General features: G+C 36.8%; 1 protein-coding gene and 1 long non-coding RNA gene across 2 annotated transcripts in view; one reads left to right on the top strand and one right to left on the bottom strand.

Moving 5' to 3' along the window:
• TMEM178B (transmembrane protein 178B) overlaps positions 1–14181 on the bottom strand; it is a 478364-nt gene extending 464183 nt beyond the window's left edge. Inside the window, exon 1 of the mRNA XM_001368015.4 lies at positions 11986–14181. Coding sequence (XP_001368052.1) covers positions 11986–12367 — 382 coding nt within the window. The 5' untranslated portion in view covers positions 12368–14181. The remainder of the gene's footprint in view (positions 1–11985) is intronic.
• On the top strand, positions 13323–17965 carry LOC107650150 (uncharacterized). Its single transcript, XR_008912327.1, has 2 exons — positions 13323–13601; positions 14005–17965. It is a non-coding gene; the product is annotated as an uncharacterized LOC107650150 (long non-coding RNA).
• The last annotated feature ends 697 nt before the right edge of the window (positions 17966–18662 follow it).

Raw genomic sequence — 18662 nt, 5'->3', positions numbered from 1 at the left:
TATTGGCAATAGCTTTAGGTCAAGCATACCAAGCATAATCTCTAGAGTTGTTTGCTTCAAAAGCTTGTATCTCTTACACAGAAGAGAATTAAATTCAATTCTCCAAACATTTATTTAATACTGACTACATGTAAGCACTTCTGAAAGAGATCAAAGGGTCTAGTTAAGATAGTTTCTGCCTTCAAAAAAACTCACAGGCTAGTAGGGGAATATAGAATATGTGCAAATAACTATACCATTACATTAAAATAATTAATAGTCATCATAATTATTTTATAGTAGCAAAGAACTGGAAATAAGGAATTACTAGCCAATTGGGGAATGACTAAATGAGTTAAAGTATATGAATGTGATAGAATACTATTGTGCTATTAAAAAATGACAAGAGGCACTCTGAGAGGCCTCCAGGAATTGATACAGAGCAAAAGGAGCAGAACCAGGAGAAAGTTGTACACAGAGACTGATACGCTGTGGCACAATCGAATGTAATGGACTTCTCAGCAATGCAATCTTCCAGGATAATTCTGAGGGACTTATGAGAAAGAACACTACCCACATCCAGAGAAAGACCTGTGGGAGTAGAAATGCAGAAGAAAAACATATGATCGATCACATGGTTCGATGAGGATATAATTGTGGATGTAGACTCTAAATGATTACTCTATTGCAAATAATAATATGGAAATAGGTTTTGAACAATGATACATGTAAAACCTAGTGGAATTGCTTGTTGGCTCTGGGAGGAGGAAAAAAGGAGGGGAGGGAAAGAACATGAATCATGTAACCATGGAAAAATATCCTAAATTAATTAATTAAATTTTTAAAAATTTTTAAAGAAATGACAAAAGGGATAGTTTTCAGAGAAACCTGGGAAGATTTGTATGAACTGAAGCAAAACAAAGTGAGCAAAACCAGAACAACTTATGCAGTAATAGCAATGAATAGTAATGGCAAAATAACTTTGAAAGACCTTAGAACTCTGATCAATGTAATGATCAATCATAATTCCAGAGGATTCATGATGAAACATACAAATCTCCTAACCTAGAAGTGACAGAGAGTGTAGACTGAGTCATAATTTTGTTTATATGTCCAATGCAGAAATTTGTTTTGATTGATTATACATGTTTGTTAAGTAGTTATATTTTTTTTATTTTTCTCAGTGCAGCAATAGCAGAAGGAAGGGTAGGAGGAAGGCAAGGCAGATATCTGTTGATGAAAAGGAATAAAATATAATTTAAACAACAAAAAAAAACAATATGTGAACATTATGTAAGAGAGTTACAAGGGGGGAAATGCTATGTGCAAGTTAAGTAGGGAAGTATTACAAATAATAGAGCACAATCAGGGTGGGCTTCATTGTGAATAAAATTTAAATGGGGTTGTGGATAGAGATTTAAACTAGTTTTATTACATCCCTACTGTCTGCTATGGCTAGTGGTAAATCACCCCTTCAGAGAAGAAACAATCTTCTCATCTCCAAGTTTGCAAAATATTCTAGGATCCATGGTGGCAGTGAGAAGCATTGCTGCCTAAATGGAAGGAGTCATTATAATGATGAAGAAGAATGCAGTTTAAACTGAATAAGAACAGCTCTATAACAAGTAAGGTCTATTAGAGTCAGGTTTAGAATATGGAACAATAAGATCTTCTTTAAAAGCAGGAAACAATATAACTTTATAAAGATGACCTAACATGATTTTTTTATTGGCAAAATACTGTGATGCTAAGAAAAGAAAAAAACAAACGCAGGCAAAAATCAATAGAAATAATTAAGAAACTGCATTCGTTCAAAACAACAGCAAATTTCTCAGCTCCCTCTAAATGACAATAGCAGGACCTCCTCAGGCCCAAATGATTGCCTGTAAATAATCCCAAATGACTTCTGGATTGGTCATGAAATCCTGATCTATGTTACTGACAAGTTAAAACACGTTTCTCATTCTTGAATCCCCTATGCATTATCTAGTTTGTATTTAGACTACATAAGATGAATGTTGGTGTATATGTGTGTATTAAAAAATTATATATATATATATATACATATATACACACACAGGTATTCCTTCCACATCATGGGGGTTAGAAGCACAGTGCTCTCATGATCTGGAAAATCAAGTAAAATATTTTGGTCCTCCCTTCATACCAAAGAAGAAATCTGAATTTTTATTTTTCTTTTATGGAGTATTTATAGTGAAAGAAATTAAAATATAAACTATGGTGATATTATACAATACTATACATATATTTTATTCATTTCTGAGTTCCTAAACTTTTTCTGTGTCATCTTCTAGCCTTTGCTTATCATCTGCAACTTCTGCAAAATTCCCAAATAATTCCCGTTTAATTTTTTATGCTACTATATCAGGACCACAATGGAGAAAGTCACAATGTGGCATGGATACATCTATAAATATATCTACAATATATATATTTATACAATCATGTAATTCTATTTGGATATCTATCTATATATACATGTATATATGACTTGATGTTGGTGTGACTTCAATTCCCAAAATAAAAGAAAGCTTTTTATCTTTAATATGACTCATAATTATTACAATTCTTTTTTCAGTTCATTACCACTAAATACTGAAAGTATATAATAAAGGAAAAGTTGGCTGCTGACAGGTACAAATAACAAAAACAATTAGAGATTTCAAACAATCAACAAATATTTGTTCAATAAATCATGTAACCATGGAAAAATACTTAAATTTTTAAAAATAACAACAACAAAAAAGATTAGTTCCCTATCTACTATGTACCCAAAGCTTAAGATATGATATCTGTCCCCAGAGAGCTTACACTCAAGCTGGGTAATAGAAATTTCAGCATATAACCATTGGAAAAGAATGAAATGTTAATCTGCATATGGTAGTAACAAGTATATTTAAGAAGTATATCATTGAGGAATAGAATAATAACTGACAAAAGGTTCATAGAAGAAGGTAGGTCTTGAGTTGGGCCTTGAAAAATGAGTAGAACTTAGATAAGTGGTGAGTAAGTAGAAAGCACTCCAGGTAAATGAGAAACATGAACATTTAAGGGGAGGCAGAAATGACAATGCTGGGGAAAATAAAATAAATAGACCTGTCCCGTATGTACATTTGTGAATATAGAGAAACAAGATTTGGTGGATACAGTGAAGAGAGGAGATAGAAGATCTCAGATGTCAAGCAGAAAAGTCTGAAAATCATCCAATAGGCAACTGGGAACCAATCTAAGTGACATAATGAAAACTGTGATTTAGAAAGATTGCTCTGTCACTGAGAAGCTGGATGTAGACAAAAGAAGAGAGTTTACAGATATGAGAATCAACAAGGAGGCTATTGCAGCAAACATGTATGAAATAATAAGGATGCTGTCTAGAAGAATCTAGAAGAAGAAATAGAAAGTAAAGGATAGATAAAGTGTAGACATATATGATGAAAGAGTAGAAAGGAAGAGTTCAAAATTCAAAGATGACTCATGGTTTTTATTTCAATTTAATCTGATTCACAAAATATTTAAGATACTATTGTGTGTAAGGACTGTGCTAAATATTGGAAGATATAGGAAAGTTACAGAAAATTTGATCCTGCATTAATGGAGTTAACTGTATAGTGGAGAGAAGACATACATAGATTATAATACAAAATAATACGGGATAAATATATTAAAGGGTTGCAAAACAAAATGCTATGTGAAAACCAAAGGGAAGAAATACTCACTGACTAGATGATCAATGAAGACTTTCCAAAAGAAATAACTTTTGAGGAGTGCTTTAAAAGGTTGGAGAGAAATTGAACAATCTTACAGGTTTGAAGGAAGGACATTTGAAGTATAAAAAAAAAAATAAGGCACCAAGTAAGAAAGTATAAGATGTATTGGGAGGGCAGAGTACACTAGATCAACTAAAATAGAGAATATGTGGTAAAGTTGTATGAGGTAAAACTAGAGAAGATGGTACTAGATTCTGAGAGCCTTAAATGCCAGGTAAAGGCATTTGACCTTTATTTAGTATGTAATGTGGAATCACTGGACATTTTTAACAGAAAAGTGGTAGAACCAGATCTATGCATGAGGAAGGTTTGTCTGGCAGTAGTAGGAGGTATGGATTTTAAGTAGGGAAAGAAATAAATGTAAGTAGGAAGAACTGTTAGAAGTTTAATACAATAGTTCAGGTAGTGAGTAATAGTAGTCTAAGGTACTAGAATGAACAACACTGAAGAAATATAGAGATCTGCCACCTGTGACTTCAATATTCCTAAGGTTACACTAGCAATTAGTGCTTAGATATCAGAGAAGAATTCAAATTACCCTCCTCTAAAAAGCCTAAAATCTTTTCAGAAGATAGCATGATATACTGTGGTTGAGCCACAATAACAAATGCATCAGACATTCTGCTATTCTAGAAAACATAATTCATATGAACTTGCTCCTATGTGTTAATACTTGTGCTCTATGAAAAGTCAATCATTTGCTATAAGTGCAATGAAAATTAACTCAATAGAGCAATTTTAGTTTACCCTTTACTGATTAACTTATTTGAAATCTAAATGAGTCCATGTCAAGCAGAGAAATTCCATGACTGAAGTACAGATAATGGAAATTACCTTCTTAGCTTAAGGAAATGAGAATTATATTCTTGCTTCTTACTGGTTAAGGGGCATAGATTTGTCTAGTGAGAATGAAATTTATCATCACAATAAAATATTCTGTTTGAAGTTACAATTATTAGGTTGAGCTAGTAAATATCTAGGGCTTTTGGACAGTATTTACAATTCTAGGCTCTTATCTTTGCCTCCTTTCCTTGTCTCCAAATAGCCACAGGTGTGAAAATACACTGAGCATTGACCCAGAATCCAATTTCTTTATCTTTATTTTGTGTAAATCATCTAGCCACAATCTATAGGTTAAGGTTTCAAGTTGGTAGAATACTTTCACAGGAAAGAAGATACTTAAGTAAATTATTACAACACTAATGTGCATGATAAGAAATTAGCTGCCATGTTTTCTACTGTTTTGTTATAAGCTTTCACCCTGTAGTCACATTAGGGACTATTAACCTCTCTCTTAAGCATGCTATTTGTCACCCATAATCTCTTTTTATCAACTACTTACTTAAATACCTATTCTTTCCCACCCAGCTCCAATGAGGGCAATATAGGAGTAGGTGGGAAAGCATGCTGAATTAGAGATCACCATGCCCAAGTTTAAATTTTGGCTATACTTAATGCCTAGGTGAGTGAGGGCAAGCTATTGAACTTCTCTACCCCTCAACTTACCTCAGGTATAATAATAAGGACAACTGACAAGCATTTCATTTACTTTTTTTCATTTGATCTCCATTATCATCATTTCACAGATGAGGATACTGAAACTCAGGAAACTTAAGTGACTTGACCGTCATTATACTGTAAATATCAGAAGGGGAATTTTAACCCAGGTTTCCTGTCTCCAAAACCTACATTCTAAACACTGCAACACACTACTATTCATCAATCCAATGATGAGGCATTGAATAATTGATCTTTAAGTTTCTTTCAATCTTTAAAATAGGAAATCTCTTCTCCCACTAGGATACTCGCTTATCAAGTCTCATACCATCTCACTTTTCAATTAGCCTGTGCAGCATATATAAGTTCATGCTTGTGGATTTGTATATTGAGCTATTCATATCCAAGTGTGCAGACAATTGGAATTTTGCTTTGTGTCCTTTGGAATAACCTAAAACTTTGTAGGTCATAGAGATGGAGAGCATTGATTGTTTTTCTGTCAGATGTGTAACACCTGGAGGAACCACTAATTTGCTATTCTGGTATAGTAGTTAGGTTACTACAGGTTTGTTAATCTAATAAGACTGTAGCTTCTAGAGTGGCTAACAATTAAGTGTCCATACTAGTTGAACTGAAGAATCAGTCTCTGATAAACTGTACTAAAAAGGGGGAGGAGGAGAAGAAGAAAGGAGAGAAAATCAGGAAAGACCAATTTAAAATCAATATGTTATTAATGGGAAAACTAGTCTAATACGTATTAATTTAAATAAATGCCTATAGTCTATTTAAGTTGAGACAGCTCGAATTGTTAGGAAGTTCCTCCTTAAAATGAACTAAAATGTGCTTCCTGGTAACTTTCTTCCATTCACTCTAATTCCATTCTCTATCCTGTTAAGACCAAGTAATCATACTAATTTATATTACCCTTTGGTTTCTAATGTAATCATTTAGAGCAAAACATATAAGCATAGTTGGAAAGAAAATAAACATTTATTTAATTACTCATCATAAGGAATATAATTGATCTTTAATAATTATAAAAAATATTTCTATGGAAGACCAGTTGCAAATCTCTGAGTAAGTCAGAGGTGAAACTTCTGCCAATATGAGGCTAAGGATCATTCCATTTTCGGGGGGAGGGAGGAAAATAAAACTGAAATACTCCAGCTGAAAAAGAGATCTATAATACTCCACTGAGCCAGAGGATGAAGGTGGTGAAGACTAAAGTGCAAGCCCAAGGAATCCTGGAGATCAATGCATCCTGCAGAGACACCACACCCTAAGAAGACTGCAGCAGCTAAGTAATCTGTTGGGTTTAGCCATCAGCCTTTTAACCTTCTTAACATATTCCAGCAGCAGCCACTGGGTAGACAATGACCTGGACCGCCTACTGAACTAAGACCTGCCTGGCTCAGCCCCACAATATTCAAGGCCGGTAAGGAGCTGGCTCCATAGCCAAGTGACTCAACCTGACTCAGTCAAAAGATTGACCCAGACAGCTGAGATATGGTGCCTTTCAAGAAGCCAACCCAGCTATCAGAATTTCATAAGGACCTTAAAATTAAAAAAAAAAAAACTGCAATTCCAGTCTTCTTGGCCATATGTGTTCCCTCCATTTGTGCCTCACGAAGACTGTTCTTAAGATCATGTCAATTCTTCTTGCTCTCCTCTTTCCCTCTCTCCCCCTTGTATTTTATGGGTAACTGAGGGGCAGTGCACCTCAGATTTTAATGGAAATGTTTTGTAACTATTATTCTTATTATACCATAAAATGCCTTTAAAAGGAAAAAATGATATGGATTGAATTCCCATTTTAAGGAAATTTTCCAAATGGTGAAGTCTTTCAAAATCCCAGCTGATAAAACACTTATTTCAAAGAGCGGTCAATACCAACAGCATTCAAGAAGAACCAAACAATTGGAAATAAATAATCCCATTAAAACAGAATTTGACCTATAACTACTTTTTTTTTATTACTCTAGAAGTCTCTTTTTATTTCTGAATCTGATTCTACCAATTTTCTACACTTAGAATTTTCATTAACTTATCAGGATATCTCCTATGAGGTATGAAAGCAAAAGACTTGATATAATGCCCTTCACAGAAGTAATCTAACATGAATTAAATCATAATTTTGTTTGTACCTGTCTCCAACCTCATTGCCCAGAGTCCATTCCAACCAACATTTAAGAACCCTCTCATGTAACTGGGGGAAATACTCTTAATGGTGATATTTCTATTCAAATAACATATTAAAGAATTTAATTTACACAATTCTCTTCAGGTAAGGTTTCACCCAAGAAATTTTTCCTTTGCATACTTTCTTACATTATAATATTGACTTGTCCTAATTCCCATATTGGGTCAATTTTAGAAGTCAATATTTTCTAAGAGTATCCTTTAAAATGTTCCCCAGAGAATTATCCCCACTGGAAATGGGAATAACCCTTGGTAGTTTTATTCCTATGAATTTCATTAGGATGAAGTTTCACAGTCTAGAACAGAATATGACAGCCTCTGGTCTCCCAATTCTTCCATCCATTTTTTACAGAGCTCCCAAAATAATCTTCTTATTTCACAAACCTGAATCTTCTGCTCAAAAGTCTTCAGTGATTTCCTGTTGCCTACAGAAAAATAAGGCAAACTCCTTGCCTGGGCATTTAAGGCTCTTCACAATCTGGCTTAAGCTACCTTTCTAGCCTTATTTCACTTGACTTCCCTTCCAGAACTCTACAAACTGCTACAGATTTCCGCAAGTTCAATATTCTGATGTTTACCATAATCCCTGTCACATAATAAAAACTTAATAAAGGCTTGTTGATTGATTTGGCTTCCATTTCTGTTTATGTATTTGTATAGGTTTCTCTCATCCTTGTACTACATTCCCTCATCATCTGTGTCTGTCAAAATCCTAATCTTCCTTCAAAGTTTAGTTCAGGTTTTCTCTTCTAAGAGAAGCTTTCTCTGGTTCTCTCAACTGAATTTTTTTTCAAATTATCCTTGCACACTTTGTCTGTCTATCTACTTTATCTCTATCAAACTCTGCTATGGAAAAAAAAAATCATCTTTGTACATGACATTTCCCCAAGTAGAAGAAAAGTTCCCTGAGGGTAGAGACTGATATTTTTCATTTTGGTAATCCCAGCATCCAGCACAGTACCTTGCATTTAATAAATGTTTATTGAACTAAATTGAATGAGAATCTAATAGTAATTACTCAACAAGGATGTACTGAAAAGTTAGAGAATAACAGTGTACTGTGTCCTTGGTGTGCAGCTTTTGTTGAAAAATAGATACTGTCCCTTCCTTCAAGGACCTTATACTATAATAGGAAGAATAGACAATAAACCAAATATACAAAAATGTGTATATAGGAATTATATCATTTTAAAGTAAATTAAGAGAGGTAAGATTATTGAGTGAATTCAGATGTTGGGTTTTTTTAACTATCTACAGCTTTGACTTTTAGATTCTTTTTAATTATGTTTTTTAAATTTTATTTTTAAATGCACATGCAACATTTTCAAAATTAATGAGTATTGATTTCCCAAATATCTTAAGTTCTTTATGTCTGTATCATCACTCAAATAAATATCTAATTTCCCTGTAATATTGACACTATATTTAAATAGCCTACTTCATTTTTATTTCTCTTCTCTTTAATATACACTTATAAAAGTGAATATTAAGCAAGAATATTTGTTTAAAAGGTCTAAGATACTGTTTTTGAAGACTGATGATTAATGAAAAACAAACTTTTTTTATACAACACAAAAAAATGAGATACATGCATAGCAGCTCCTTTTCTATCTTCCCACCTCCTAGGAAACAGGTGATTACTACAATTTACATTACTATAATTTCTCCTAGCAAGTAATGAACACACTTCCAAAATCTTTCTTTGACTAGCTAGAGAAGGAAAAAATTGATCTTTAAAGATCATGGTATTAGGTTAAATGGATCTTTCTTTAACCTTAGAATGAAGACAGTGATCATAAGTCTCTCTAGATTTGTAGCCTTGACACTATCCCCAAAACAACCAACCAAAGAAAAACAACATCCAACAGGCAGAATGAACCATAGCAATTGCTTATTTTAGGAAGGTGACAGTGATGGCTGTATTTTCAGTGATGAACATTTCCATTAGTTCAAGTGGAATACAATATCCAAATAATTTCAGATATTAAATCCTCCCTACTATTCAGTGTCCATTTTCTGACATTACAATTAAAATGTAATCAGTAAACTTAACACCTTCCCCCACTCCATTCCCTGCCAGTATACTTTCATCTTCACCGGAAGAAAGTGTCACTATAGTAACAAAATAGCCTGATCCACAAACCAAATCAACCTTTACTCTCAGGTTGCCAAGCACTTCAGAAACACAGAATCAGAGAACTGGAGGGAGCCTAAAGAAGTCATAAATTCCATCCCCTGCCTCTGACCAGGTTTGACCTAAACCAAACAGGAGGTATATTAAATTCTTCAAGATTATCAAAGAAGGTTATTCAATAATCTCATTTAGTAAACTCTTCCATTATTTGTCAGTCTTCAGTGTCTTGGTGTTCTTCATATTTCACTTAATTTCCTGCAGCAGCAGTTTTGGTGAGAGAAAAAGGCTGACAAAATAATACTATTAATCTTAAACCCATTATGAAATACCCTGTTAGTCTTCTTTAAATAATCCTAATCCCTACAGTTTTATAATTCTTTATTCCAATCCTATATGGTTCTCCACTGGATTCTTCCAAAGCAGAGAGTCTTAACCTTTTTTTTTTTTTGGTCATGGACCCTTTTGGCAGTCTCATGAAACCTATGAACAGTGTAAAATATATAGGATTACAAAGGATATCAACTACACTAAAATTCAGTTTTTAAAATGATGTTTAAAACAAATTCAAGGATCCAAGTTAAGAAACTTTATTAAAGATATCGAAAACACTATTCAAGTAATAAATCTTCAAATTGGATACCATGATCTAAAAAGGTCCAGACCAGTGCAGGAGGCTTGATTTTTGTAATACTAAACACTTTCCACAATTTAATTTAATTAAGATCAACTAGTTCATTTGACAAACTTCAAAGTAGGTTTTAAAAAGGAAATGCCTCCCAAATGCATTGGACATAGTTTATCTAAATTCAATCATCTGCAGTCTGTTCATTCTCATTAAATATTGTACAGATTTTTTTCCTAATTGATTAGGGTTTTTAAACTGCTCCCAACTTTGAGAGTTGGGGGTTTTTCCCAAGAGGGTTAGGGGGCAGGGAGGTGAGAAAGAGAAGGGAGAACCAGAACAGCCCCATCTGTCACAAATCTAATCAATAAAACTGTTAGAGCAGCAAAACCTAATATATTTTAGTATTCTAAACTTTAACTCTTTTATTCCTTTCAAAGAAAAGTTGCAAAATATTTTTAAGAACACTGTTTTCACTCTGAACACTATTTAACAGATTAGAAAAGTGAAATACAGAGAATACCCAAGATAGACCAAATCTGTGATCCATTCTCATAGAATTAACTCTCCTAGCAGATGACATTTGTCTTCTTCAGTGATAGTCCCATAAGACCTCCATAAATTATTTTAGTAGGCTTTGGAAGAGAATATGCCAGAACACTGTATACCATGTATTTATATATATCATTGAATAAGGGAAGGGAATTATCTTTGACATTGGCTATAAGGCCATGTCAATAAGAATTATACCACATTTAGAAAGAGCTTTTAAAGCTTATTGTGTCTTTTCTTCATTATAATCCTATGAAAAAGGTAGTACACGTATTACTATCACCATTTACAGATGATGAAACTATGAGGGTAAATGTCTTGTAAATAGTCACCCAGCAAATAAGCATGAGTCAGGATTCAAACACAGGTCTCAACTTCAAATCCAGTGTTTTTTCTTCTATATGATTTGTTTTTAAATGAATCATCTTTAGCAAGTACTAGTTATCTTTCAATTTGGTTTAACTTGCTTATTGAAGATACATGTGTTTTTAAAATTAGCATTTTAATACAAAAACGGAGAGCTTTTTGTTCTAATATCTTCTTACACCTTCCCCTACCACCATGGCCAATGCCCCTCCCCCTCCACCCCCGCAATTCCTTGCCAATAAGTCACTTTTATTTACCACTTGTCAAGACAAGGGGCGGGGGATCATTTTCGGCTCAAAAGAGAATGCTTTTCCTGGAATAAAATTAGTCTCCATTGTCTATATCTTGATGCCAGTTTAACATTTAGCAACACTCTAAAGCTGAGATTGGTATTAAAAGTAGTCTGTCTTCTTCCTGATATTGGGGGGGGGGCTGTTTTTTGTGTTTGTTTTTTGCTTAGGGTACTTACAACTTTAGGACAAGCTCTTGTTTCTTAGAGGCAAACCAATACAGTATAGAGATGATAAAGCATTTTCCTGAGAATTTTCCTGGAAAATGGGAATTTGAAGGTACCACATAGACAACAACAAGCTGAAATTGTCAAAGCAAAGATAAGCAAAGTCCTAAACTAGCCTTTATAATAAACAGCAGAGGAATCAAAACACTGATGTCTACAACCGCTGACTGAATACTTGAGACTAGGGTAAGTGATAGCCAAGAATTACGAGCCCTGAAAAAAGCAATTTAGTCTGGGGCAAGAAAAATGTTAAAGGCTCTGGGGTCCTAGTCTATGTATTAGGTTCTCCTTGTGTTTTCTCAAAAGCAGACAGCCTAGATGAGACACTTACCTTTTTGAATGAGTTCATCAAGGTCTTGGTCGAATCCCTGCCTGTGGCATTTCCTCCAGAGCCCCATGTTGGTGGAGTTGTACTGACGGTTGCACTCGTCCATAGCGCTCAAGGCAAACAGTTGCCTCCGGTTCCTGGCCCGGAGGAGTTTCCCTTCCCAGCGGTCCAATCTAGACCTACTGGCCCTGAGCGGCAAGTTATTGTTGTTATTGTAAATGAAGCCTGGATCGACCCGACGGGTTGTAAAGGCTTTGCACCTGTCCCGATGCTTCCTGGCGTCTGTCTCGTACCAATGGTCTGAGCAGATCGCCACGGCCAGCATGCCGAGGGCACAGAGAGCTAAGGAGAGGCCAGTGTAGAGCAGTAACCTTCCAGCAGCCATACCTTAGCTTCACAACAACACCATGGGCATGTTTCACAACAACCGAGTCCTTCAGCCCCAGAACAAAGCAGCCAGCTGAGCCTGAGAGATTGCGGCTGAATGCCTTGCTCAACTGAGTCTCCTCACCTAGACGTCCACCGTTTGAAGCAACATACAAAGCAACCAAGGCTTCTGGGAGGATCTAAAAAGTTCTAATCCCAAGAAAATCGAGGGGGTTAATTGGCATCTCCTGCAGCTTAAAGCAACTAAGGCTGTCAGAAGCGCCCTCCACTTCTCTCAGAAAAGGATTCCCCACTTAAAACAGCGGGTTGCTCAGCTCAAGACCATCTTTGCGCAGTCGACCTTCTTCCGTTCCTCCTTTTCTTCCCAGAAGGAAAATAATAAAAGTTCTTTCTGGTTATGCTGGACTCCCTGACTTTCTTTGTGCAGTGTACCGAAGGAATCGGTCTACCTCTCTAAGTATAATGATTTAAATAAATGGGGAAGGGGTTGTTAAACTGAGCCACTTTACAAAAACCGGGTGAACTGTAACATCACTGGTCAGCGCCTAGAAATCTCCCGATTCCGATGGACCAATTGCCCTAGGTTTACAAGCCGGCTCTGATCTGTTTTTCCCTCGAAGTGGATCACCTTTCCCTTTTGCAACCAGAGCTTGTGCTCTGTCAATGCAGCGCAGGAAATGGTTTCTAGCTTCAGTCTTAGGCTAAAAAAATCTTAATCTTCCTCCTTCAGCGAGAAAGGGACTTCGCCTTCCCTCCTTTCGGTTTTTGCTCAGAAGCAGGCTTCATGTAGATTTTCAGCCTCTGACAACCTTTGTTCCCTAGCTTCTCTGCTTTCTTTCTCTTGCTTTGCCATTCAGGCGGCTCGTTTTGTTGTCGGCGCTATCAACCAGGCAACCTAATTGGACGATTCTTTTCCCTGGATTAGATGAAACTCCGTAGCAGCTGGAGAATGAGGAGAGATCAGCTCTGACTGGGTCTGGAGTCCAACCAGAGAGAGGCTGCAAAGAGCTAAGAAGCTGCTTCAGCACCATGGACAGAACGCTCTGCCCAGCGGCACCCAGAGCCCTAGGGAGAAACCCCCCGGCTTCATATCGCTGACATCCTCGCCCTGCTTTACTTCCCGGATGTAAATCGGTCAGTCGCCTCCCAATCTGATTTTTCAACAGTGCTTTACTTCATCTGGCAACCAAACACCCTCTGAAACGTGCTTCCCATATGCAAGGAAAATGCAGGTACAAAGGCTGAGGGGGGAAAGTCCAAAGCAATACCTTCCGCCCTCAACAGGCACACATACACACATGCACACACCCTGACCCTTCAAAATAAAGAAGTCCCTCAAAAAACCAATGTCTGGAGCACTATAGAGGAGGGGAAAGACACACAGTCTGCCTAACAGTTGTCAATGGCCCTCAGATTGCACCATTTCCCTTACATGCACAACCAGCGCTCCCACAAAGGAGCCGAGATGCCAAGATCTTTCTCTGGCTCAGCAAGCTCCACTTGAATAATATCCCAGCATCAGCAGTTATTATATTCAGGGGTTTTTTCCCCGTATTTGGTGATCGTGGTGGTGAAGGGGTGGGGGGCAGGGAAGGGAGGACTGTTGGTTATTCAATTTCCCCTCCCTTCTTTCAGTAGCGACAGCCTCACTACCTCGCGGGTACCATCAGAGACCTGGAGAAACCGAAGAGAAGCCGACGACCAGGAGTCTCTGGAAATCTCATCTCCCGGTTCTAAACCTTGAAATAAAAGAACGTTTTCTGAGCTCCCGGATACCTGAGGATGTTTCCTTGTTCAAACGCTGAGAGCTGCAGCCTTGGCTAAAGCCCACAGACGGAGAATACAGAGCACTGAGCCAAAAGCTAGTGATGTCATCCGTGCAACGTGAGACTCATTTCTTATTTTTCTAGCCTCCTTAAAGATAAACTGCACCATTTTACCGGCAGGCGATGTCTAAGTTTTACTCTTTGAACAGGCAAGTCAATGGTGTATATGTATGTATGTGCTTAACCACATACATATTTATGCACACATACATATGTGTCCTGTGTAATGCGTTTACTGCACATGCTATTAGAAATTTAGGAAAGTGCCTGAATTTCATACTCCTATGCTTAAAAAAATGGCAAAATCCCTCAAATAATAAAGAGATCTTTAGATACATATTTATATAGTGATTAATGAGGAGCTGATATTCTGAGGGACTTTCAGCTCATATGCAAAATTGGATTTTTTCCCCTTTTCTCCTCACCACAGTTCCCCATTTGTGGTGTCTCAGTTTGCAGGGGTTTTTGTTTGTTTGTTTTCACCAGAAAAGCTACATACTCAGCCTTCCTGGCTGCAGGCATTTCCATCACTGAACTCTATGGCTTTCTGTGGGCTTATTAATAGGCAGCCCTATCTCAGCACAAACATCATTAGAAATTCCCCACCACCTAACCCACCTCCACTCCTCCAGCTATGTGTGAGGAAGACAGAGGAACAGAGAGAGACAGATAAACAGAAAGACACAAAGTGAGTTCTAATGCATGTAGCATGAGAGATGAAGAATTTTAATGGATGTGCTTTTTAATAGTTATTCTGAAAATATCTGGAGGAAAAATTTAGAGGGAAGGATGGTAAGTTAATAAAATATTGGGGGATGATTTTTCTCTATATGTAGGAGTCAGCTAGATTTAAGATGTGCATTTATCTATAGGGACCTATAGGAAAATAATGCACGACTAATGGGTGGCCAGCAAAGCCTGACATGAAGGGCACCCAGGAGGATGGGCTCCTGTCCTGAACAAATTCATTAAGACAAGCTGCTTGCATTGTCTGCTCTGAGATCTCACCACAGATGTTGTCAACATTGCCTCTTAGATTTGTTTTGTTTTGCTTTATTTTTACTCAAAAGCCTTATTTGTTATTTTCATCCTCCACCTATTAGATTCAACTCTATCAAGAAATTGTTGGGTTAATAGACTGTCAAAGACCGGAGCTGCAGGCTAAGAGAAGAGCCTTCTGGAGGATAAGGATGTTCACAGCATTTTGCTTTGCCCTCTGGGGTTTTTGAACCAAAATGAGCGCCTCTCCACCATGTTCTTTTTGTCCTTCCTCTCCCTTCCTCCTCCTTGCAGTTTAAAAAATAAATGAAATAGGGGTTTCAGTGCCATCTAGTGGGGGAGGGGAGTCTTTCACTCCCCTTCTTAGGATTCTGAGATATGATTTGCAGAAAGGTGGGCAGTGGCCTGAATTTGCCCCTGCTGTCCTTATGTTATTTGGTTAGCCAAGTGAGCTGAGCAGCTTGGTGCCATTTCCTTGAGCCACAAGATCTAGGGACAAAATCCAGGTAACACAGGTCACCAATGCCCAACTTGTTCCCTTCCTCTCAGTCCCCAAACCCAAGATTTCTCAGGAAAAATTAATAAACAAATAAACAATGACACTGTTAATTTCTGAAACAGTTTTCTCACAAGGATCTCAGAATATTTTCTCACGTGCTATCTCATTCATCTTTTTAGCATTCCTACATTTGATAAACAAGAAGAGACACCAGGAGATGACATGCACAAGGTCACACAGTAAACTAAATACAAAGACTGGAACATTAGTCTCTTGGCTCTTAAATCTTATCTATTCCCTCTAGACCAGGTAACATATGGCACTAATGGCACCTAAGTCAATCCTTGGTGGTAATTTACTACTACCCACTTTTCTCTTTTCATTTCAGGTTGCTTTCCTCTTTCACTTTTCCACTCCATGCTTTTTCCTTCATTTTTGCCTTTCCTTCCTGCCTTTATCTTGAGCCTCAAACTGTTAGCTGTGAAAATTTTTGGTGATAATTAGAGATTCTTCTTCTTAGAGCCATAAGCAGTCACCCTCCCCTCCCCTGAGCAAATTGGGAAAGGAGGACTTACTTTGGATTCTCTAGGTCATTAGGAAGTTTCTATACTGATACATAAAAAGGACTCTAGGGACAACTAGGTGCCTCAGTAGATGGAGAGCTAAGTCTGGAAATGGACAGTCCTGGGTTCAAATTTGACCTCAGAGACTCTCTAGCCGTGTGACCCTAGTCAAGTCACTTAACCCCAATTGCCTAGTCCTTACTGCTCTTCTGCCTTGGAACCAATACTTAGCATCAATTCTAAGGCAGAAGGTAAGGGTTCTTTTTTAAAGCACTGCTAGTTAATTGAAGAATTTGGAGGGATTGAGGATCTGATGCACATCTGCCAGAGAGAGTCCATCTTTGGATAATGCTACTGTCAACTCTAATAAATTTCTCAAACTGGGACAAAACCCCAATGGTCCTTCCCTTCCTGCTGTCAGGATGACTACATCTCCTTCATTAGATGAGTCCCTATTCTCTCCCTTCTTGTGATTATTATGTTATGTTATAACTCTGCCATTCACCTCTGCTTTCAAACATTTTGTTTTTTCCATCCTTTCTATTTCTACTACTATCCAATTTCAGATTCTAACCACCTTGCCACTGGACAAGAGATTCCTAACTTATTTCCATGTCTCTGGGATCTTCCCCATTCATACCTCTCCCACATTAATTTTTCTGAAAACATTGATTTTATCATGGTTTTCCCCTACTCAAAAACTTTAAATTACTCTGTATTGCTCACCGAATAAGAGTCCAAACTCCTAAATCTGGCATTCAAGGCCTTCCAAAAATCTGGACCCAACCTGCCTTTTCATACTTACATGATTGCAAATTTAGAACTAGAAAGGGTCATCATGGCCAACATTTCTTTTTACAAGGAAACTTCCTTTGACAGAGGGTAAAATGACTTGTGAAACAAATATTCTGCTGTAGTCAAGCTGGTTTATTAGCTTTGCTGTAAAACATATCATTCACATTCCCATCATTTCACTTCTGCATATATGTAAATTAAGTATAGGATCATTCCAATTCTTCACTCAAAAGCTGTCAGTAACTTTGCCTACTGAATAAAATCTAAACTATTAATCCTAGCATTCAAGGCCCTCCACAATATGACTCTAACAACTCTGGGTCCAACTTTATCTCATCTAATTCCTTTTCACATGTTCAATATTCTGGTACTACTCTCCATCTTCAGTTCTCATCCTGCCATTTCCTGTTTTTATGATTTTGCTCATATCATTCCCTCTGGGTAAAATGGCTTGCTCTGTTTGTTGAAGAATCTCCACTTCACTTGCCAACCTTATTCCAACGTTAGGGAAAAATAAGCTCTCCCTACTCAAATGTTTCTTTACACTTTGTCTGAATCTTTCTTATGTACTTAGCTTGCTTTCCCTTATATCTTAGTTATTTGTACATATGTGCTTTGCTTATTGGATCATAGGCTCCTTCAGATAAAGGTTTATATTATATACATCATTATATCACCAGAATTTAGCATAATACTTTGTATAGATATATATGTGCATGTGTGTGTGTGTGCTTAATCAAAGTTTGTTGAATTGCCAATCTTGATAGTAGCATTGAGAGGAAACCCACAAATTTTTAAGGAATACACTTGGACATATGGAAAGTTTATTCTGGTTCTTCATTTTCCATGTATCTCAAAAAGGAGAGTTCCAACTGAAAATATTCACTCAAAAATAAAGAATCTCTTTTCTAAAAGCAGCTGACACTCAAAATGAAAAATTATCTTCCTTAGAAAGAATTCTGCTTCTCAGTGCTTTGGTCTATATTTTTTGCTTCATCCTTTCTGACAGTTAAGCTCCCTTTTAAAGGAAAAAAATGGCTATGATTTCTCCAGTGTCCTTCTATTTCCACTTAATATTTTGTTCAACTGATATTCTCAAGTCATTTGTGAGGAGATATTGTCCCTACTGATTTGGAGTTGTCTGTGTTTTCATTGTTTTCATGACTGTTGCTGTTTGACCTTAGACAAGTCAAGTCAATAAGCACTGTTAAGCTTCTACTATGTGGCAGGTATTGTGCTAAGTTCTGAGGATACAAAGAAAAAACAAAAGGCAGTCCCTGCCCTCAAAGAGTTCACAATCTAATTGAGGAGAGAACATGCAAAGTATAAACAAAAAAGATATATATAGAATAGATAACAGACTTGAAGGAAGTTGAGGAAACTTCAAAGCAGAAATGAGAGAGAAACTTCTAGGCAAGAGACACAAAGGAAAGAAAATGGGGAAAAGAGAATACACATTTATAAAGCTCCTACTATATGCCAGACACTGTGCTAGCCACTTTACAAACATTATTTCACTTAATGCTCACAGCCCTACAAGGTAGATACTACAATTATTTCCCATTTTAGGGATGAATAAACTAAAGTAGAAGGAGGTTAAGTGACTTGCCT

The sequence above is a fragment of the Monodelphis domestica genome, chromosome 5, assembly GCF_027887165.1.
Source record: "Monodelphis domestica isolate mMonDom1 chromosome 5, mMonDom1.pri, whole genome shotgun sequence".
Taxonomy (NCBI): domain Eukaryota; kingdom Metazoa; phylum Chordata; class Mammalia; order Didelphimorphia; family Didelphidae; genus Monodelphis; species Monodelphis domestica.
This window is presented reverse-complemented; position numbering and strand designations above follow the sequence as displayed.